This window comes from Mauremys reevesii, linkage group 1 (genome assembly GCF_016161935.1).
Source record: "Mauremys reevesii isolate NIE-2019 linkage group 1, ASM1616193v1, whole genome shotgun sequence".
NCBI classification, from domain to species: Eukaryota; Metazoa; Chordata; order Testudines; family Geoemydidae; genus Mauremys; species Mauremys reevesii.
This window is the reverse complement of record NC_052623.1, coordinates 140104835-140124103: the sequence shown is the minus strand read 5'-3', so window position 1 is coordinate 140124103 and position 19269 is coordinate 140104835. Positions and strand designations below refer to the sequence as shown.

The window sequence follows — 19269 nt, the reverse complement described above, 5'->3', positions numbered from 1 at the left end:
GAGCTGTTGGGTATAAGAAGACCACTACTACCTTCTCCTCAGTTTTTGTGAAGCTAGCTCCAAACAATCAAAATGTTTTGTTTTCGCTAATGTTGAAAGAAAAATTCATTTCAACCCAGCCAATTTGCTGAAATGGATATGAACTTGTGAAATGTTTCCATTGATCTGAAAATGCATTTTTGGGGGGCAAAAACTAAATTTTGTCCAAAATATTTTGGCTCAGCTCTCACAGAGAATGATTGCCCACTGATCTAGAAGTGGAAATGCTGGGCTACGTGCACAGAATGACAGAACAAACCATGGGAACCCTTGACTAAACAATGTCAGTTCTTTGAAGAGTCTGGCTGTCTCATCTCTGAGAAGCTGAAGTCACCTGAGTGCATATTAAACTACTCAAAGTCACGGTCCCTTGGGACACTGCTCTCCATTTCTGAGTGTGCAGATAACTGAAGGTGTAATTTTGTACTGCAATTATTTTTGTTCACAATTTAGGTCTGAATTTCTTTTTTGTGGATGCAACCAAAGACTTAGACTTCCGAGCAACCTAAATTGTGGTACAAATGAGCATGGCAACAAAAGGGGACCTACAACTATTTACACACCTACTTACAAAAAAGAAGGCCTGGGTAGGCCCTAGTTTAAAAACTAAGAGTGCATAGGAGCCATACAGCTATTCCAAAGCCTCCTTCCCAACACAGATGTATAAGATATCATGGATTCACAAATCTCAAATTACCCATAGCCCTGGCGTATCTCCATAAACAACTGAAGCCTACAGCTTCCCTGATAAATATGAGTTTCCTGTACGAAACTCATATTTCCCAAAGCACATATTTCCCAAAGTCAGTAGTTTCCAATAAAGAACATGCAATGGAAGGTGAGCCAGATGTTCAACAGTATATCTCAGAATGATGCCTATTTTGTGTACTAAAAACGCATCTTACTGATCAGAAGTCACACCTACTTTCAATTTGACAATCAGACAGAGATCTCCCTCTAACATGCACTGACTTGGTGGCAATCAGAAGAAATTTCTCATTCCACTTATTCAAAGGGCAGTATCTAAGATTGCATCTGCCCTCTGGCTTTTGGAGATCTATCTCAGGAAATGATCTTTACTCAGAATAGATTATCAGAACATTTAGTGTACTGTCCCCTAGCCTGCTGCATTTCACAGCCCACTCCCAGAATCTCTGTTCCACCTACTTCCCACACCAGTCCCCTATCTGCCATGCACAGTAACGTCCCCCTTCTCAAGCATTACATATCTGCCTTACTGAGTGTGACCGCTAGGTCAGACTGCACTTGTTCCAACACTCCACCAGATTTTGGGTACATACGTACCCTTATAGATTCCTGGTCTCTTGTCTCCCAATGTCTCCAGAGACCCTTGGTTTTCCCATCAGAGCACCGCTCCACTGGCCTTTCCCCTCCCACCACAGGCAGGGTTGAAGCCTTGCTCCGATATGGCAGGGCTCTGAGGCTCTGCATGCATCTTGGGGAGACAGGAGGAGAAAACTCTGCATCACATCTGCTAGAGCATTCCTCTGGGCTGGGTCTGTAGGAAGGTCTTAGAACAAGGCCCAAATATTATCAACTAAAAAGAATCCTATTCCTGCTAAGTTTTGGACCATCTATAAAACAAAACCTCGGACCAGCTTCTACTATTTATAAATTGGACAGAAAACTCAGGTACATTAGTGGGGAAAAAGTCCGGACTCCTGGGCAAAATGTTCACAACAAAATTCCAGAAAATTTGCCTGACCTCTGTTTTAATATAAACTCAACATTCAGACTGCACCAAGTTTACTGTATACTTTGTAAACCTTTCAGGCTGAGTTGGAGCCAATTTCATGCTAGTGTCAGGTTTTGCATTGAAATCATGAGTCTTTTTATTTTTTAATGTTGACTCACACAGTTTGAGTTTTACTTTGAGATGCTGGGTTCATTTCATCCTGAAATGTAAAAAAACCCTCAGGTGGTAGGGTATTAATTCAGGGTGAACTGAAGTATTCACAAATATTGAGGTGAATTTCTGAGAAGTGAAACTGCTGAGTTCTGCACAGATCTAGAAAACAAACTCCCATGAAGTATCTAGTGTGTCCTGCTGTAATGAAGCAAAAAACAAAAAACAAAAACTTTTATTACTGTCTTTCCATATTTGAGCTCCCAGTTGAATAGAACAGAAAAACATGAACAATTTAAAAAAATCAACTTTTCCAAAGGTCAAAAAGACTCAGGATCAATGTATTTTTAAAATTTCACCTGAACTGATTCCTCTGTCCCTTTTGCCAAACATAATATGTGCACTTGAGTCTAAGCTCTGGTATATAAAGGGGAAAATTGAAAATTATTAAAGATATGTAACTACAGTTTTCTATTGTCACAGTGCAAGAGTTCCCCAGACAACATGAAAGGTATTGGCATGATTCCAGCGACCTTAATTAATAAATAAAAGGCGTTAAGCCTTGGGGAAAGAAATTTAATCTTATTACATGTGTGAATTACTATATTGAACAAACATAAGAAGGAGTCCTGTTGATAGTAAAGTATTTCACAGGAGAAATTATAAAAAAATCTGACGACATCTGCAACAGCAGTGAGCAGAACAATGCCATAAACTTTGGGGTTTTTGTTTTGTTTTCTTTTTTCAGGAATGAATGGTATGAATATTTATACATCTGTAGATAAGTAAATCAGCAAATCTATTAAATAGATATATTTCCACACAAGGTTGCTGGACTGTGCAACTCACCAAGACACTCCTGACAGCTGCCCAACAATTCATAGTAGGCCTGTTTTTCCTGGGGCTTTGCTTCAGATTGTGGTTGTGATGTTTGATTCCGAGGTCGACTTTTGTTGCTGAAATCCGTATTTGAAGCTTGTTGATTTTAATAAATTGTACATTTATATTGGGAAACTTGGATACATAAGCAGCTAGTGTTTGGAATGTCAATCACTTCCTCTTCTTTTTCCAGTGACTTGACATTTCAGTGGCAGAGTTAGCATAGTAGGTACCTCTTGAGACTTGAATTCAAATCTTACTCCTCACTTGTGCACATTACCAAATCACCATACAATCTGGATGCATTGCAATTTCAGTTCAGGAATGGCTCAGGACTGATACAGCAAAGGGGATTAGAGAAGAATTACATTCCATTGGTATTTTGGGAATGAGAGCTTAATAGTGACTGTTTAACAGTGACTGCACTATTCGTGGCTAACATCATTGCTATAGATCCTTCCCGTCACGAGCACTGAAATCTATCCCAAATTCATTTAAAAAATAGAAAACAAAACTGTTGAAGAGGTGACGTAGTTTATTGCACTGAAATAATGGCAGCTCTAGGGACAGTCTATTCCTTAGCAAATGGTTCAATAGTTCTCTACTAGGGGCACCATTTCAGATTTTGGTAGTGGGGGGGCAACTCTAACTGTGATTCCAGTGGCTACTTTCTCATAACATGGAAATTAGCTGACAGGAGCACAGTATCTAATTCCTATATAAAGAAAGAAAATTTAATAAATCTTAGACCCGCTCAACTCTAATACTAACATGTTCTGACATCTTGTGTCAAGTCACTTACGGGACACTGGTTAGGTTTCAAATTTTAATGTGTATTCTTACTTTGCTCCTAACTTGAATGCAACATTTGAAACAATTGTAGAAAAATCTCCATTATTTTCTCTCACTTTTTTGCAGTTCACCAAGCTTGGACTAGATCATGTAACTTTTGGAAACATCCTACTAGGGCAAGGCCCCCTGAGTTTATACTGCAACTGCCTGGGGCTCTGTGGGTTTTACCCCACTGCAAATAATAGACAAGAAACTGGCTTGAAACAGAAGTGAAACTGACACTTTCAAGTCACTTTCACAGTATTGCCAATGCCAAATGTTCGAAAATCATTAATCAGGCTCACCAAAAATCAAGAGATTAGCTTTAAAAACATGAGATTATGTAAAAATAATCAATGTGGTGTTCTTTTTATTTCCCTTCTACTTTTTGAGCTTTTAGGATGCACTAGGGTAACATTTTGAAGTTTTTTCTACAGCCACGAGGGCTAGAAACTTCATTTTTCTTTAAGAATGGAGGCTAAAATCATCACATTTCCACTTGACTCCAGGAGCTGGGGCTTTAAGGAAAATAATAATTATCAAGAGAGTCATGAAAAAATCATGAGAGTTGGCAACATTGCTTTCACTTCTGTTTAAAGGCTAGTTACTTTCCAGAAGGCTCTTAAACACAGCACTACAGTGAATGAGATGCAGTTCTCACAGGAGAATATTTAGAACCAAACATCAAGAACATTCCACATTTTAAAGTTGAGAAAAACATTGAGACTTCTGAGGTATATCAGGGCCATTGCAGGCAGGAAAGGAAAATAAACAGGCACAGGAGCTCTGAGCAGCAATTCCTCTTGAAAGAAAGTTGGAGGGTCCAATCTTCTAGTCCTTAATCAAGTAAAACTTCTATTGCCATCAGTGCCTCCACTCAGAGATATTAACATGTGCTCAATAACTATACATTTCAGACTTAAATATCTGAGCCATCTTATCCAGAGTTATGTATCTTATATGCATTGGCTCGGGGACTACATTTTCTGGCATATGCTGAACAGTGCTGAGCACACAGGTGGTGCCCAGCAAATAATACAAATCATGAGAATAATCTTCGACTTTATGGACTCTGTGATGCAATTTCTGTTCTTTGTTCTGGAATTGGCCTAGATACAGCTGAAACCCTAAGAATTTGAGGCATAAACACATCTGATACTCATATGACACTTTCTCATTCCTTCCTTTTCTCAAACTCAGAACAAAAAATGACACAACAAAATGTAAAATTGCACAGCAGCCATTGCTCTACAACCCAGCCTGGGGCAGAACCTACCACCCGTTGTGGGTTGTGATCTCCTTTCATCTGACTCTTGTTCTCTTTCTTTCTTCATCCTTCCTGACCTCTGTGCTGCTTTTCATGGTGTCAACCATGACATCCTTCCAAATCGCTTGGGACTGATTGCTGGGGTCTCAGAGAACTGGCCTTCTTGGTTTTGCTCCCATCCATCAGTCTTCTTTTTTTACAGCCTACAGCAGAAAGATAGGCTGGTCCAGTGGATAGGGAGCTACATAGGTGCCAACTCCATGGGTGCTCTGGGGCTGGAGCACCCACGGAAAAAAAATAGCGGGTGCTCAGCACCCACCAGCCAATCAGCTGTTCAGTGGCAGATGAGAGGTGCTGGGGGGAGGGGGCAGAGTGGAGATGGGAAGAGATGGAGTGAGGGTGGGGCCTCAGGGAAGGGGTGGAGTGAGGGTGGAGCGCCCTCCTCCCACCCCAGAAAGAAGAAAGTCAGCACCTGTGGGGAGTTAGCCTTGAAAGATCTGGGTTGGGTTCTACTTCCTGCAGGGACTTCCTGTGTGACCTCAGGCTGGTGTCTTAGGAACAGAGTTTCAAAGGTTTTTAGGCACCCAAAAATGCAGCTAAACATCTAGTAGGGTTTACAAAGCACCTAACCTTCTAGGTGCTTTTGAAAATCCCATTAGGTGCCTAAATACTTTTGAAAATCTGGGCCTTAGTCTCTCTGTGCCTCAGTGGCTCATTTGAACAATAGGGATAACAGCACTGCTCTACCTCAGAGGGGCTGTGAGGAGAAATAGGTTAGACATTGTGAGGCATTCAGACCCTATGGTGATGGGACCACATATGTACCACAGGTACAGTGGGAACTTCTCTATACACTTATAGCTGTTGCCTGAGTTTTGGCCCCTTCTTTTCACCTACACCCCTCAAATCTCCCCCTTTTCTGAATGTAACCTTGGGGTAGAGGGCTTGGCTTCATTTCTTCGGAGTCCCCTGCATTCTCTCTTCAAAATCTCCCACCCACTGCAGAGGGATTCCTGTTTTACAGGCTCATCTAAGGACTTCCAGATCCTTAATTTAATTACCAGCCCTTTCTTATCTTAATAACCCTGCCTCTGTTTGTAAACAAAATACTGCCTCCCTGCCCCAGGGACACAAGCTAGGAGCAGCACCTCTCCTCTGCAAACTCACATTCCACATTCATGTAGTGCTATTGTTAAGAGTTCAGCCTGGGAGCACACCTCCTGTACGAAACTCAGGTGAGGTGACAGAAGCTCCTCCCTGTCCGCCTACATGGTACCCCTGTTCTCTACTTGTGATTATCAATCAAAAGTCCTTCTGTGAAATCCTGGTCCCACTGAAGTACATGATAAACTCTACTGACTTCAAAGAAGCCAGGGTTTCATGGTTTGTCTTTTAAGGGCTGTTTTGTTGTCTTTTATTAAATGAGATTTGTGGTCTCAGTCCAGGTCCTAGTAAGTGGTGTATCCATATATTTAAAAACATCATACAATTTGGAAGTCTTAGCAATTATGGCAGTCTTAGCACAGAGGTCTAGAACTGAATGAGCATGGAGACAAAAATGGCCTTCCGCTCTTGGAAGTGATCTGCTCTAGAACAGTTTTTAGGCATTGGTGGCATAGTGGAGAAGCTTACACTGCCTCTGTTCTTGCTCTTCCTAATTTATGGAGGCCTGTACTCTGTTTTAGTCTGACCATATGGTATCTTTCACAAGCACCACAGTCACTCAAATGAAGATTAACAATCCATTCCACACCATGAAACCCCAGATTCTGTATTCTTCATGGCTAAAAATGGATACGAGAGTATATAAAAATAACTGTAAAATGAAAAAAAAAATAAAAGAAGAAGAAGAAGAGAAAAGAACTTTTTGTTCAGCTAACAGCCTAAGTAAGCCTGAAGAATCTTTATTAGTAGTGATGATAAATGAGAAGGAAAATACAGGTTAATTTAAAATCCCAGACTGAGTTTGCAAGGATCACATTTAGAAAGAGCCCATCATTTTACTTGTAAAATAAGCACATCTGATATGGAATCAGTGAAAAGCAGCCCAATGGAACCTCCATAATACCATTTTAAAAGTCACTTTTCAGTGAGAAAACACAATTTAAAACAATGGTGCCCATCCATTGTTCAGGATGTGTCAATATGTTTGATGAAAATCCATTTTTTATGATTGCATGCTTATGATTTTCTGCTAAACTCTGTTCTATTTCAGGTAGGTTCTTATGCCTCCCTCATCACAGTAGTATCATCCACAAGTCTCACATTTAGGTTCCTAAATCCAAGTTTTACGGTTCCACTGTGAGCTACAAAACTCCCACTGAACCGTGTAGGCGCCTACACACACTCAGCACTTAAGTTTTCACATGTAAAAGCTCCCTCAGCACCAATCTTTCTGCCTCTGGGCATGTGCACTGGTGCCTCACACTAGGCGTCTGGATGCCTACCTCCTGCCTAAGCCCCAGAGTTATGTTATCCATGAACTGGGGGATGATAGGTGCTCATCTACCTAACTCCTGTGCTTTAGGTGTGGTCAGAGGCTGCCTGCTGGATTGGGTCTCATTCAAAATATGTCTGGAAAAGGCAGAATCCCATTCACAATCCAGCTAGAGGAGGTGGTAGCCATTTTGTAACTTTTAGCCCAGTGGTTAGAGCCATCTCTGGGAATGCATGAGATCCGGATTCAGTTCCCCACATCTCTGGAAGTGGGGAAAGAAAGGATTGGAACAAGGGGGCCTCCCACCTCTGAGGGGAGTGCTCTAACCACTGAACTATAAGATATTCCAATGTGGGAGCTCCCTCAGTCTCTTCTTTTGAAGCTGTTCTGCTGGATAAACAATGAAAGAGTGATTGGCGCAGAGGACTGGATCCTATGTGGGTGCTCTATCCACAAGGCTATGGAATCACTCACTCTCTTGCTCCCACTCTTTCTGGCCCATAGACTATTGTAAGTATTTATCCACAGTGGAACAGTTATCTTGTGTAGTGCGAAGCAGCCAACTAAGTCATTCCTACAAGAAACTACTTAGGTGCTGAAACTGTCAGACTCCAGGAGAAGGGTTCTGGTTTATGGAACACTAAGCAGAAATAGGCACCTCCCTGCAGCCTGGACGTAGGCACCTCACTCCGAGAGAGGTGCAGGGTTTAGGACATACCCTTTCTCTTGGCATCTCCCATTGGCTAGCTTAGGCAGCTGCTTGCTTTGTATGCTGGCTTTTGTGGATCACATTCTACGGTGCCTCTCTCTCCCCATTTGTTGTATAGGGAACCTAGTTCAGACTTCTTGTCCCTGTGATTTTCTAGGTGCTGCGCTGCTGAGCGTTGCAATGCCTCCATCCCTTTGTGGATCCAGGAATAAGCACTTTCCAGTAGTAAACTGATGGCCATGACTAATATCTGTCACAAACACTTGTTCCCTTTACAGAAAATTCACCCTCCCAATTCACTTACATCCTATTTTTCTGTTTTATTCCTTGCTGTGTTCCATCTGCTATATAGATTGTGAGATCCCTGGGACAGAAACAGAGCTCTTTTTGCTTAATTGTCTGGACACTGCCTAGCAGAATGGCGCAAGGGTTCCTGACTCTGTTACAGCAATGCCTAACAACATCAAATACTAAATAATAACCCACCTATATCCCACTGTTGCTTAAATATTGACACACACTGGCCCATTAGCACTAAATCTGCCCTCAGATTTTCATCCATAAGTCCTATTGACTGAAAAGGGACTTATATGTGTTTCTGATAATGGAATTCGGTCCACCATATTTAAGCCATCTGGTGTAACTGGAAGTGTAATCAAAATATTAAGAAAGCTCATGCTGCTTGCGCTGTTTTTCTTGGTGCAGATGGACAAAGGAGCTGAGCTAATGCAAACTAAAACCGCGGCTGTTATAAGGGATTGTATTGTGTTGACACAGTGGAAAGCAACACAGGATGTAAGATTTTGTACATCAAGCAAAAGAGATATGCATATCTACATGTATACCGTGCATGCAGCACAATAAGAACTATTCAAAAGCAATCACGAGGAAACGATTCATTAAGGGCCCTATGCAACTCCCACTGTAGTCAATGGAGACTTTCCATTGAATTAAATGGGAGTTGGATCAAACCCAAGCCATTCAGCCCGTTCAGATTTTCTCATCTGAACTGGAAGTGTTAACATTCAGGTTCAGAACTCTCGTATCTGAACCCAGAAAGTAATTGTGAGGGAACCATTCAGCAAATTTTCATAGGCTTGAACAGGCAATCTTTTGTTTTTCCGGAAAATGGTTTACTCAGCCCTCACTCAAAAGCTTCCCGTTACTACACAGAAAATTATAGCACAACAAGCAGATTATCTGAAAACAGTGCTTTAGTGCCCTGGAAGCAATACATAACTTATGAAGTGTTATTGCTAGATTGCCTGGAATACATTCATAACCCAGATGCACATCAAAGTTTTACAACCCATGCTAAATATGATTTCAAGCTTTTGTCAGCCACAAAAGATCAAACCTTTAAAACAATAGCATGGAAATCCAATCTGGGTAGAAAAGCAAGCCACATTGTGGTTTTATTTCACTGTGGCTTGTTTTATTTAATCCCACTGTAGACACTATAGTCCACTAGTAATAAAATTGGACAGCTGAATGAATCTACAGGCATTACCTTTTCTGCTGGGATTATACATATAGTTACTAAAGTGTGCTGTATGTCTACAGGGAACAGGAGAGGTTAATTCAACAGGTAAGGAGACTGGCTTCTCTAATTTTGAGTCCTTGGAAATATCTTCCCAAAAGGTTTGGATTTCTTTTCCTTTCATGGCTTTCTTAGGATCAATACACTGCATTAACAGTACATAGGAGAAGTGTACATTATTTGTATAGTCACACTTACTGTAAGGGACACAAAATAATCTAAGCATAGGACAGTCAGTCAGTTGTATCTGAGTTTTCTGCAGCTGTCCAAGACAACACAAAGTCAAATGTTAGGGCCAACGTTTTCAAAAGTGGCCTCAATTTTTGAGTACCCCACTTTAGACCCCTCAAGCCTCATTTTCAAAGCCCTGAACTACTACAGCTACCACTGTCTTCAACTGTAAACAACCAAGGCCTAGATCCACAAAGGGACTTAGGTGCCTAACTACCACTTTAGGCACCTAAATCCAAAATTTTAATCCTCAAAATTCCCACTTTACTGCTGCCTAACCCAGTAGGCAGCTGAACTCCCATCGCTGCCTGAGTTTCCACCAGAAAAGTCCCCTAGGTACTTACATGTCTGCCAGTGTCACAGCTACATGCCCAAGTCCCAGCAGGCCCCTAAAACTAGGCATTTCCCCACCTATCTTGCCTGCAGAGCCCAACCTGGGAGGACTGCTCAGGGGCCACCATAGAGCATGCCTACCAGATCAGACATGCCACCACAAAATACACGCATTGTTCAGCTCTCTGCTCTGAATCAGGCAGAGTAGGGACTTGAAGCCAGGTCTCTTACAGCCTGGAAGAGAGTCCAACCACTAGGCTATTGTGGGGGGATCCTACCTCCTCATTTTTTGTGAAAAAGGACTGGTATGGCTTAAGCACCTAACTTCACGAGGGGGCTCACAGCTGCAAATCCCAAGCAAAGAAAGCTGCTCAAGTCCTTTTGAGGGATGGGGCTTAGGCCACTTCCCTCACCTTCTTATTGGTTAGCTTAGACAGCTTCCCACTTTAGCACGCTGGGTTTTGTGAATTTGGAGTCTTAGGTGCCCAACTCTCCCATGCATTGTATACAGAACCTGGGCACCTAACTCAGAGCTGTGGATTTCACTAGGTGTCAGGGCACCTAAAGTTAGACATTGCAGTGGTGATCCTGAGTCCCATTTGTAGATCTAGCTCCTCACTGTATGCTGATAATTCCTGCACATAAGTTTATCAAATGCTGCTGTATTCTATAACTATGCAGCTTTCTGAAAGAGCTGAGTGGCACACAACCCTGCAGTCTGCCAGGTTTAACACCTTGATCATCTAGAACAGTGTTTTTCAACCTGTGGTCTGTGGACCCCTGGGGGACCGCAGACTATGTCTAAGATTCCCAAAGGAGTCCGCACGTACAATAAATATGCTATTTGCAAACTCACTACAACTACATTTCTTCCTCCTGTGTTTTGTGAAAACAAGATTACATTGGGAAGATGAAAGGCTTGTAACTCACTGCATGAAAACCTTGACATTTGTTTTAACAATCTCTGTGAAAAATTGAGAGCGTGTGTTCAGTGCAAGGCAGCCCAGCTCATTTAAATAAAAAAACATAAAATGCCTGTCAGCCTCATTCTCTGAGGGAAAGCTCAGTTACAAACCAACAGAGAAACCTCCAGTGACAGGGATAATTAAATGAATTGGCTTTTTTCTTAGTTCACAAAGCATCACCTACACAGCCAGTTTTGACTTTTCTGGATGGGTTAGTTAGTGTTAGACGTGTGCGCTCTCGCCATATAGCTGTGTCCAGCATACACCCAAGCAGATGAAGTCAGTCCTTGTGTGGGATTTAATAAACATTACCACAAAAACTCCTGTCCTTTGTCAGGATAGGACAATAACCCAGGAGAACAGCCTTCCTCCAGCAGGGTTTACCCACAAACCTTAGAAAACATACACACTCTCTCTCCAAGGACTCACCAAACCTCTCTCCCACCACACAGCCACTACTTATTTTCTTGTTCTTTCATATCCAGTAATGGTGCCTGATAGGTCATGGAGCACAGCTTGAAATACCTCACACTCTTTAGCACTTTCCTATCTGCCTCTACACCCCTGAAGAGCTCACAGGAAGCCAGCAGCCACCCAGGTGGATACAAAGCCAAACTGCACAGGATACAACCTTCCTTGCTCATACCCAACACAGCTGAGCAGATGTGTGCACAATGCAGCCAACCTGAAAACACATTCATATTATTGTTACCTCTGCTTTGTGCCCCTTCCCTCACTTGTTGTCTCATTCAAATGTTGTGTCTTTTCTTTAAACAGTCTATGCACTAAAGAATTTATTATTGGTTTGTACAGACCTAGCACAATGGGGATGTGACCCTGATTGGGCCTCTGGGCTTTACTGGAACATAAAGAGTAAATAAACAGTAAAGAGTCAGTAGCATGCCCCTCTCATCCAGCAAAACAGTTTCCCCACATCCTATAATTTAACTGATTCCTGTCTACTATGATCACACTATTATTCACAGGTTGGGCTTAAGGGTTTAGCGGATAGTTTGTGAGATGATTCTTTGGGGCAGTGGTTCTCAGACGGAGCTCCACAGCTCACTGGAAGACCGCGAGCTCTTTCAGGGAGTCCACCAAGAAGGGCCGCTTAGAGTCCTGAGCCCCAGCACCCTGTGGGGTGGAAGCCCCGAGCCCCCGCCTGCGGAACTAAAACCCAGAGTTCCAAGCCCCAGCACCCTGTGGGTCTGAAGCCCAGACCCCCGGCACCCTGAGCCCTGACAGATGTTGTCCCACAGGACAGACGCCCCAAGCCCCGGTGCCCCATGGGGCAGAATCCCTGATCCTGGAGACTCAAGCCCCGGTAGAAGCTTCCCACAGGAGACCCCCCAATCCCATGGGGATAAAGCCCCAAGCCCCCCGCCTTGCAGGCCTAAAGCCCTGAGCCCTACCCCAGCCCGGCAGGGCATAAGCCCCCCTTTCCCTAGCTGAAGCCCAGAGCCCTCCCCCAACTGGGCCATGGACTTTTTATAGCATGTTGTGGAGGTGCCTCCAAAAGAAAAAGGTTGAGAACCCCTGTTTTAGGGTACATCCACTTTTAACCAATCAATGGGGGGTTAGAGGCTTTTTAGCACCCCATCCTAGTCTCCTACTGTAGGAGAAATAGAGCTCAGAAGTTTGTCCTGGTGTTTGTGCATAGCTGCTAACTATGACAGAAGTTTTGCAAGTGACAGTTCAATTGTCTAAATAAGTTGTAGGTCCCTGCAGGGCAAATCATTGTATGGCTTTGTGTGTATGTTAGTGAAGTTTAGCATTCATACAGTAGTTTGCAAATGCTCTGTGTGGTGGGATGGTGGTCATATTCCTATTGTACAGATGGGAAAACTACAACAGAAAGATTAAGTGATGTAATTATGTTAACAGAGGAAGTTCACATCAGGTCTACAATTAGAAAACAGGAATTCATTGCTCCTAGTCCTGTGCTTATTCCTCTAGAACATTCTGTTTCTAAGGGTATGTCTACACTACCCGCCGGATCGGCGGGCAGCGATCGATCCAGTGGGGTTTGATTTTTCACATCTAGTCTAGACACAATAAATTGACCCCTGAGCGCTCTCCCGTCGACTCCTGTACTCCACCACCGCGAGAAGCGCAGGCGGAGTCGACAGGGGAGCGGCGGCAGTCGACTCACCATGGTGAAGACACCGCGGCAAGTAGGTCTAAGTACGTTGACTTCAGCGACGTTATTCATGTCACTAAAGTTGCGTAACTTGGATCTATTTCCCCTTCCCCCTGTATCCCCCATCTAGACGAGGCCTTATACTACTGAACTGCGTCTCTTTGTGGCCTGAGATCACAACTGGCTGCTCAACAGAGAAGTTCTGTTAATTCTTTCTAGGGAACGCTAAACAAACTGCTTAAAGATCACAAACTTCATACCATTGTCCCAGTGAACTCATTCTTCCTTATGACAGGCTCAAAGGGAAGAACGAGCATAAAGAAAATTTCCTGTAAAGGAAATACAAATGTCTCCAAGCCAGTCGAAATGACCTTTCAGGGTAAGATCACTTCCTTGAAAGCTCATCATGAGTGGCATTTTTTTGAGTGGGTTGTTTCTTAAAGATTCCAGGTCTGACCGGAGACTGGTGGAACAAATTTTTCAACAGAGTGGAAAGATATGAGAGCGACCACATGAGGTGATGAAACCATGGATTAATTGATGTTAAAATTAACTTCAGAAAACCAGAGCAGTATGAACATTTGCCCATAAAATACAAACTTTAATTTTTTATTAATGAAAAAAAGTTAGGAAAAGTCACATTTCATTGCTGCAGTTTACATCATTCTTACTGTCATTAAATAGCCATTTCACTTTGCACTTGGCAAAAAAATCAGTGTGTGTCTGTGTATGTGTGCAGGGCTGTCAAGGTTAAAGAGTTATTTATTGCCATGTGCTGCAGTAAGCTTGTCATGGACTCTGCTAATTGGGATGCTCTCTTCCTCTGAGCACAGAGTATGTTAAATTGGCTTGAATCAACTCATTGAATTATTTTATCTTGAGCTTAAAAATTCCTTCTACATTGTACTTTCATTAAACTTTTCCTGGTTGATAAGTTCAGTGCATTTGGCAATTAAAAGAAAATCAGTAAAGTAAATAAATATATAAAGTTCCCTGTGGCACTCAGTCTGATTATGTTTTTTGTAGCTCTTCTGGTTTCTCTACTAGAAGCAACTTTAAATAGTGTGGTGGCTCAGTGGTTAAAGTGTCATTATGATCAAACATCTGGGTTTTCCTATTTATTCCTTCTCCCTGATTTCCATACAAATTAGCTCAATGTAAACACCAGAGCAAGATTGCAAGGGAGTAGTTCCCCAGAAAAATCTGCAAAGTCACTTCACCCTCCTCTCTCCAATCTCCTTAAAACTCACCTCTGCCATGATGCCTACACAACAGGGTGCTGCGACTACTGCTTATTATACTATCATACTCATCTCACTGCTACCTTATGAATCCTGCCCCCAATCTGTTTGTTGATTCTACTTGTTGTTTCTCATCTTGTGCTTAAATTGTAAGATACAACTATAAGCTATTCGGGCATGGGACTCTATTTTTACTATATGCTCTTACAGCAGCTAATACAGTAGAGCTCTGATCCCTAATTGGGGCCTCTAGGTACCACTTCAATAAACAATAATAATACTATTTTTTTCTGTCAACACAGTGCAACTTTGCTAACGGTGCCTGAGGCACACTAGAATTGAGTTTACTCTTATGCAGAAAATGAATGGGGAAAAAAAGTTTGAGATGCTTTGACAAGCCCCCTCCCCTGGAGACATAAAAATGGGCTGTGCCGATATTCACGCTCTCCTGGGCTCCATGGCTTTGGTATAATAGGGCAGTGGGGTTCAGATTCTCCTGAGCAAACCCTTAGTGACCATCAGATGCACTACTGGGCCCCTCAGATGTAGTTCCCCTTAGTGTGGATGGCATGCCCTGCTAGGATCCTTGGGCTATGCTCAGGGGCGCCTCCAGGCCCCAGCACACCAAGCGCGTGCTTGGAGCGGCATGCTGCGGGGGGCACTCTGTCGGTCGCCGAGAGGGCGGCAGGCGGCTCCGGTGGACCTCCCGCAGACGTGCCTGCGGAGGGTCTGCTGGTCCCGCGGCTTTGGTGGAGCATCCGCAGGCACGCCTGCGGGAGGTCCACCGGAGCCACAGTACCGGCGACCGGCAGAGCGCCCCCCACGGCGTGCTGCCATGCTTGGGGCGGCGAAATTACTAGAGCCGCCCCTGGCTATGCTCCTCCTTGGTGGGACTCAGATGCCCAGCTGAGTTCTGTGGACTAAGCTTACTTTTAGTGGGGCTTGGATGCCACTCGAAGTAGATTAAGCAGCTCCTCAGAAATATGACCCTCCTTGTCCTTCCTCACATACTTTGATCAACACTGAAATAGTAAACAATGAAATTGTAACCACTGGCTTTAAGTGTCAACACTTTACTGAGAAGAATGACAAAGTTCATACACATTAAAGCTACCATCTCAGACTGGCTGCTGATTCAGGCAGAGATCACAGCATTGGTTTACAGGTAGTTCACACTTGCACTGCTTTCTTTGTACCCATGAGGGTTAAAGTCTAGAGAGATTTTTTTTAATGATTCTGCAAGTTTTAATTGGATTCTGGAACGTAAGCTGACAGTCTCCAGAAAATAAACATTATATTACCAAGCATCTGGAAATTGGCCAATGTGACCCCCTGTTCTTTTGCAACTATATTGTCCCAGCAGCACTGACAATAACCAAAATAAAAATCTTAGTAAACTAAACAGAAAAGGCCCCTAAAGGAACAGTTCCATTGTGATGCACAGGATTTAAATTTATTCACTCTAATTAAGGTTAATAGCTGTTTCATGGATACAGCCTCATACAGTGAGTTCAAAATCTACCTCAGAGAGTGGGCAGATTGTGCCAGAAAGAAGGTGCCTTAGTTCCTTAAGTCATTTTCCCAAAACAACATTTCAGTGTGGTACATTTTTCAACTATCAGCACAGCATGATGGGCAAATGGTTTTGGGTTCAAATGGGGCTGAAATTAAGAGTTTCAGTCTCTGGAAAACAGCTTGCTACAGCTGCAGTTTTCTGTTCAGCTCCCTTGTTCCAGGAGTAGCTTGTGTTCACAGATTGTTCAGTAAAAGCATCTGCACTGTTTGCTTTTACTGGCATGTGATCGGGTAGCAACAAATCTTTCCCTTGGTGTAATTTGTCCTTTACGGTGAACTCTTCTTTTTCTGACATGTTTTGAGTGATTTATATTAAGCCCATGGAAAGGATACTGATTTTCAATGGTTTCTAGAGAAAGAAATACCATCATTACAGATCCCTGCTTTTCAGTAACCTCTCAAATGAGCTGTGCTAGGTGAAGAGCCCACTTGCCTGTCACACAGAAATGAAGAGCACAGGTGGATAAGATCCTGTTCTGGTGCATTTGTAAAGCTTTGCTCGTTTTCTAGCCTCTCTTACAGCAAATTGACTGAAAAGTATTTGCTTCATTAAGGTGTATGCTTTATCTAGGACTGACACTGATAATGGTGTCTTTATGTGTGCACTAATATACAGTTGTTGAATCACTGTGACTACAAAACTGTATTCCATTCCCACTGACATTCAACCACTCTCTGAAGTGTCGTGGGCTGGCCTTTATTTCTTTGTTTTAAAGCCACAGAGCATATCTAGGAGTCAGTGAAAATATTTGAAGTGATTTTTGAAGGAAAACCCAACCAGACTGACACATGGTTAATTCTATCTATGCAGAGCAGCTTATATTTGATTTCCTTATGAATAGGCAAATACTATCCAAATAATGTCTTTCGGTGCAGAACAAAACTGACACCATTTTTCTTACTGGAAGAGTTGGTACCTTTGTGAGGTTTCAGAACTGAAAGCACTATTCATTAATCTGTTACTTCAGTTCTGCAGCACAGAGTGCAAATAAGATATTCCGGGCTATTTGACATAGGCATGCATTTATGTAAGAGCTGTACTGCAAGTGAATTCTTGTAATATAGCAGAAAAGTAGGCTGTATCCTTAGACGTAATATTACAATTTAAATGTCTGTTGACTTTTGAAGACTAAAGTTTGTAAAATTGATTCAAAAAGCCTTACATGAATCTAAAACAGCTTGATTCCTACACCCTCAGCAGTTTTAAGAAGTCAAATGTTTATATATATATATTGTGTTTATATATATATATTAGAATGTTATAGCTAAATTGAACACTAATTGGAGAAACATGTTTGCCAGAAATTATAGCACAGATCAGTTTTGGTTAGATAATGGCAAATCAGTGAACCAGGGCAACTCTTTTGAGGGCAGGAGCTCTGAAAATCAAGCCACTTAGGTGTCTGATATGGATTTAGGTCCCTAACGTCAGGCACCTAATTTTGGATATTTTGAACAAACATGATAAACTGTTGCCTCAGATGAAATTAGCTATGTGAAAGCTGAGCCATCAGAGAGAAGTGATTTCACCTATAGTAAATTGCTACTTCAGTGTCTTCACACTTCTTGAAATATGACCTGGTGAAGACCTGTGACTAAATCATCTTATTTAAAAAACTTGTAATACTGCCTTAGGACAAATTATCCTTCACTAATGGATACTTTTCTCACCGGGCTTTAACTTTATCTTCATCTTCTATTATTTTTTCTTTGCCTTAAATTAAACTGACATTGTTAACTAATCTGTACAAAGACTCAGTGTAGCCTCAGAAAACTTCCCCACTAACATTTGTGTTTGGAGGCATGAACACCAGAAATAAACTGAAATTGCATTAATCTACTAAATTAAATTGGCAACAATATATATTTTACCTATCTGCATTTGTACCTTATATGGCCTGTGGGTCCATAAAAGTCTAGATCACATTTCGGGCTTTCAGTAGGAGGCTCACCTGTCTGCTGAGAGAGCTGTAAGTGTGAAGACTGACACCCCCACTGAAGTGAGTTGTATAAAGGGAATAAGTTTACATCCAACTCGACCAAAGAGCCATTCGTCAGCTAGGTACCTGCTGGCATCCACAGGGACACAGGTCACTAAGAGGAGTAGATCTCCTAAAGCCAGACTGGAGATGAACAAATTAGGAACATTTCTCATGGACTTCACAGTACAAAAGATCTTAATCAAAGTGATATTGCCAATAAGTCCTATCAAAATGATGATTCCATAAATAGTTGGAATGGCATACAGGAAACCTGGGTAGAACCAATCATCACTCGGGATGGAAAGATTTGCACTTTGATTGATGGAGATGTTGCAAAGAATAAAGTTATCCACTTTCAAGTCTAGAAGAAAATGCTCTTCAGAAGCCATTGTCTGAATTCGGTTCTACTGGAAGATAATTTTCTTGTTCAAAAATCCTCACATAAAGCTTCTTGAGTTGAGTTTTCTTGCTGTATGCGTCTTTTAAATAGACAGAAGAGACTGAAAGTCATATTTCACTGTGTTAATTTTTTTAAAAAGTCACTGAACAGAACTATTTCCATAATCTGGAATCAGTTTGATCCTGGAACTTTTCTCCCTCTCATTCATTTGTCTTGCGAATAAGTATTACTCAGTTCTAAAAGGCCATTTACCAAATTAAGAGACAAATAGACACATGGAATTTTCAGAATCCAGGCTAGTTAAATTCTCAGCCTCAGCATACTGCTCCTGAGTAGAGTTCAGTCTGAATTACATTTTGCAAAACTTTTGATTGTGGCTGTCAAACTGCATTTCCCAGTGGCTGTCAAACTGCATTTCCCAGTCTCTTCCGGTTCTCAGAACCTGTAGCTGTAGGCTGGGTTTAAATGTGAGGGAAGGGAACAGCTCTTTTAAAGACTCTGATCCTATAGGCAGGAACCTCTGGACGTCAACACTCTCCCAGCTTTGCAGGAGGATAGCAAGCTTGCTTAAATGATTACAGTAATATTATGGAAGCTGCAGGCTTCTGCTGGAGATTGCCAGCCACCTGCTGGACAATTTAATCACTGCCTGATCACAAAAGAAGCCGCTATTAACTCTTTAAACCAATAAAACTGTGTTATTGTTTCCTCTTGGCTTTTTCAGTATTATAAGCAAAAAGAGCTTCATTGTCTCATTTAATTCACTCTTGGATGTGGTTCAGGGAATGCCTTAAAAAAACACTCTTTTATTAGCCTGCAAATACCATGGTTTG

At 42.1% G+C, this 19269-nt stretch overlaps 1 protein-coding gene across 1 annotated transcript in view; it reads right to left on the bottom strand.

Annotated features, from left to right (window-relative positions):
- GRPR (gastrin releasing peptide receptor) overlaps positions 1-18425 on the bottom strand; it is a 35316-nt gene extending 16891 nt beyond the window's left edge. The window contains exon 1 of the mRNA XM_039517023.1: positions 18007-18425. Coding sequence (XP_039372957.1) covers positions 18007-18425 — 419 coding nt within the window. The remainder of the gene's footprint in view (positions 1-18006) is intronic.
- Positions 18426-19269: the final 844 nt, after the last annotated feature.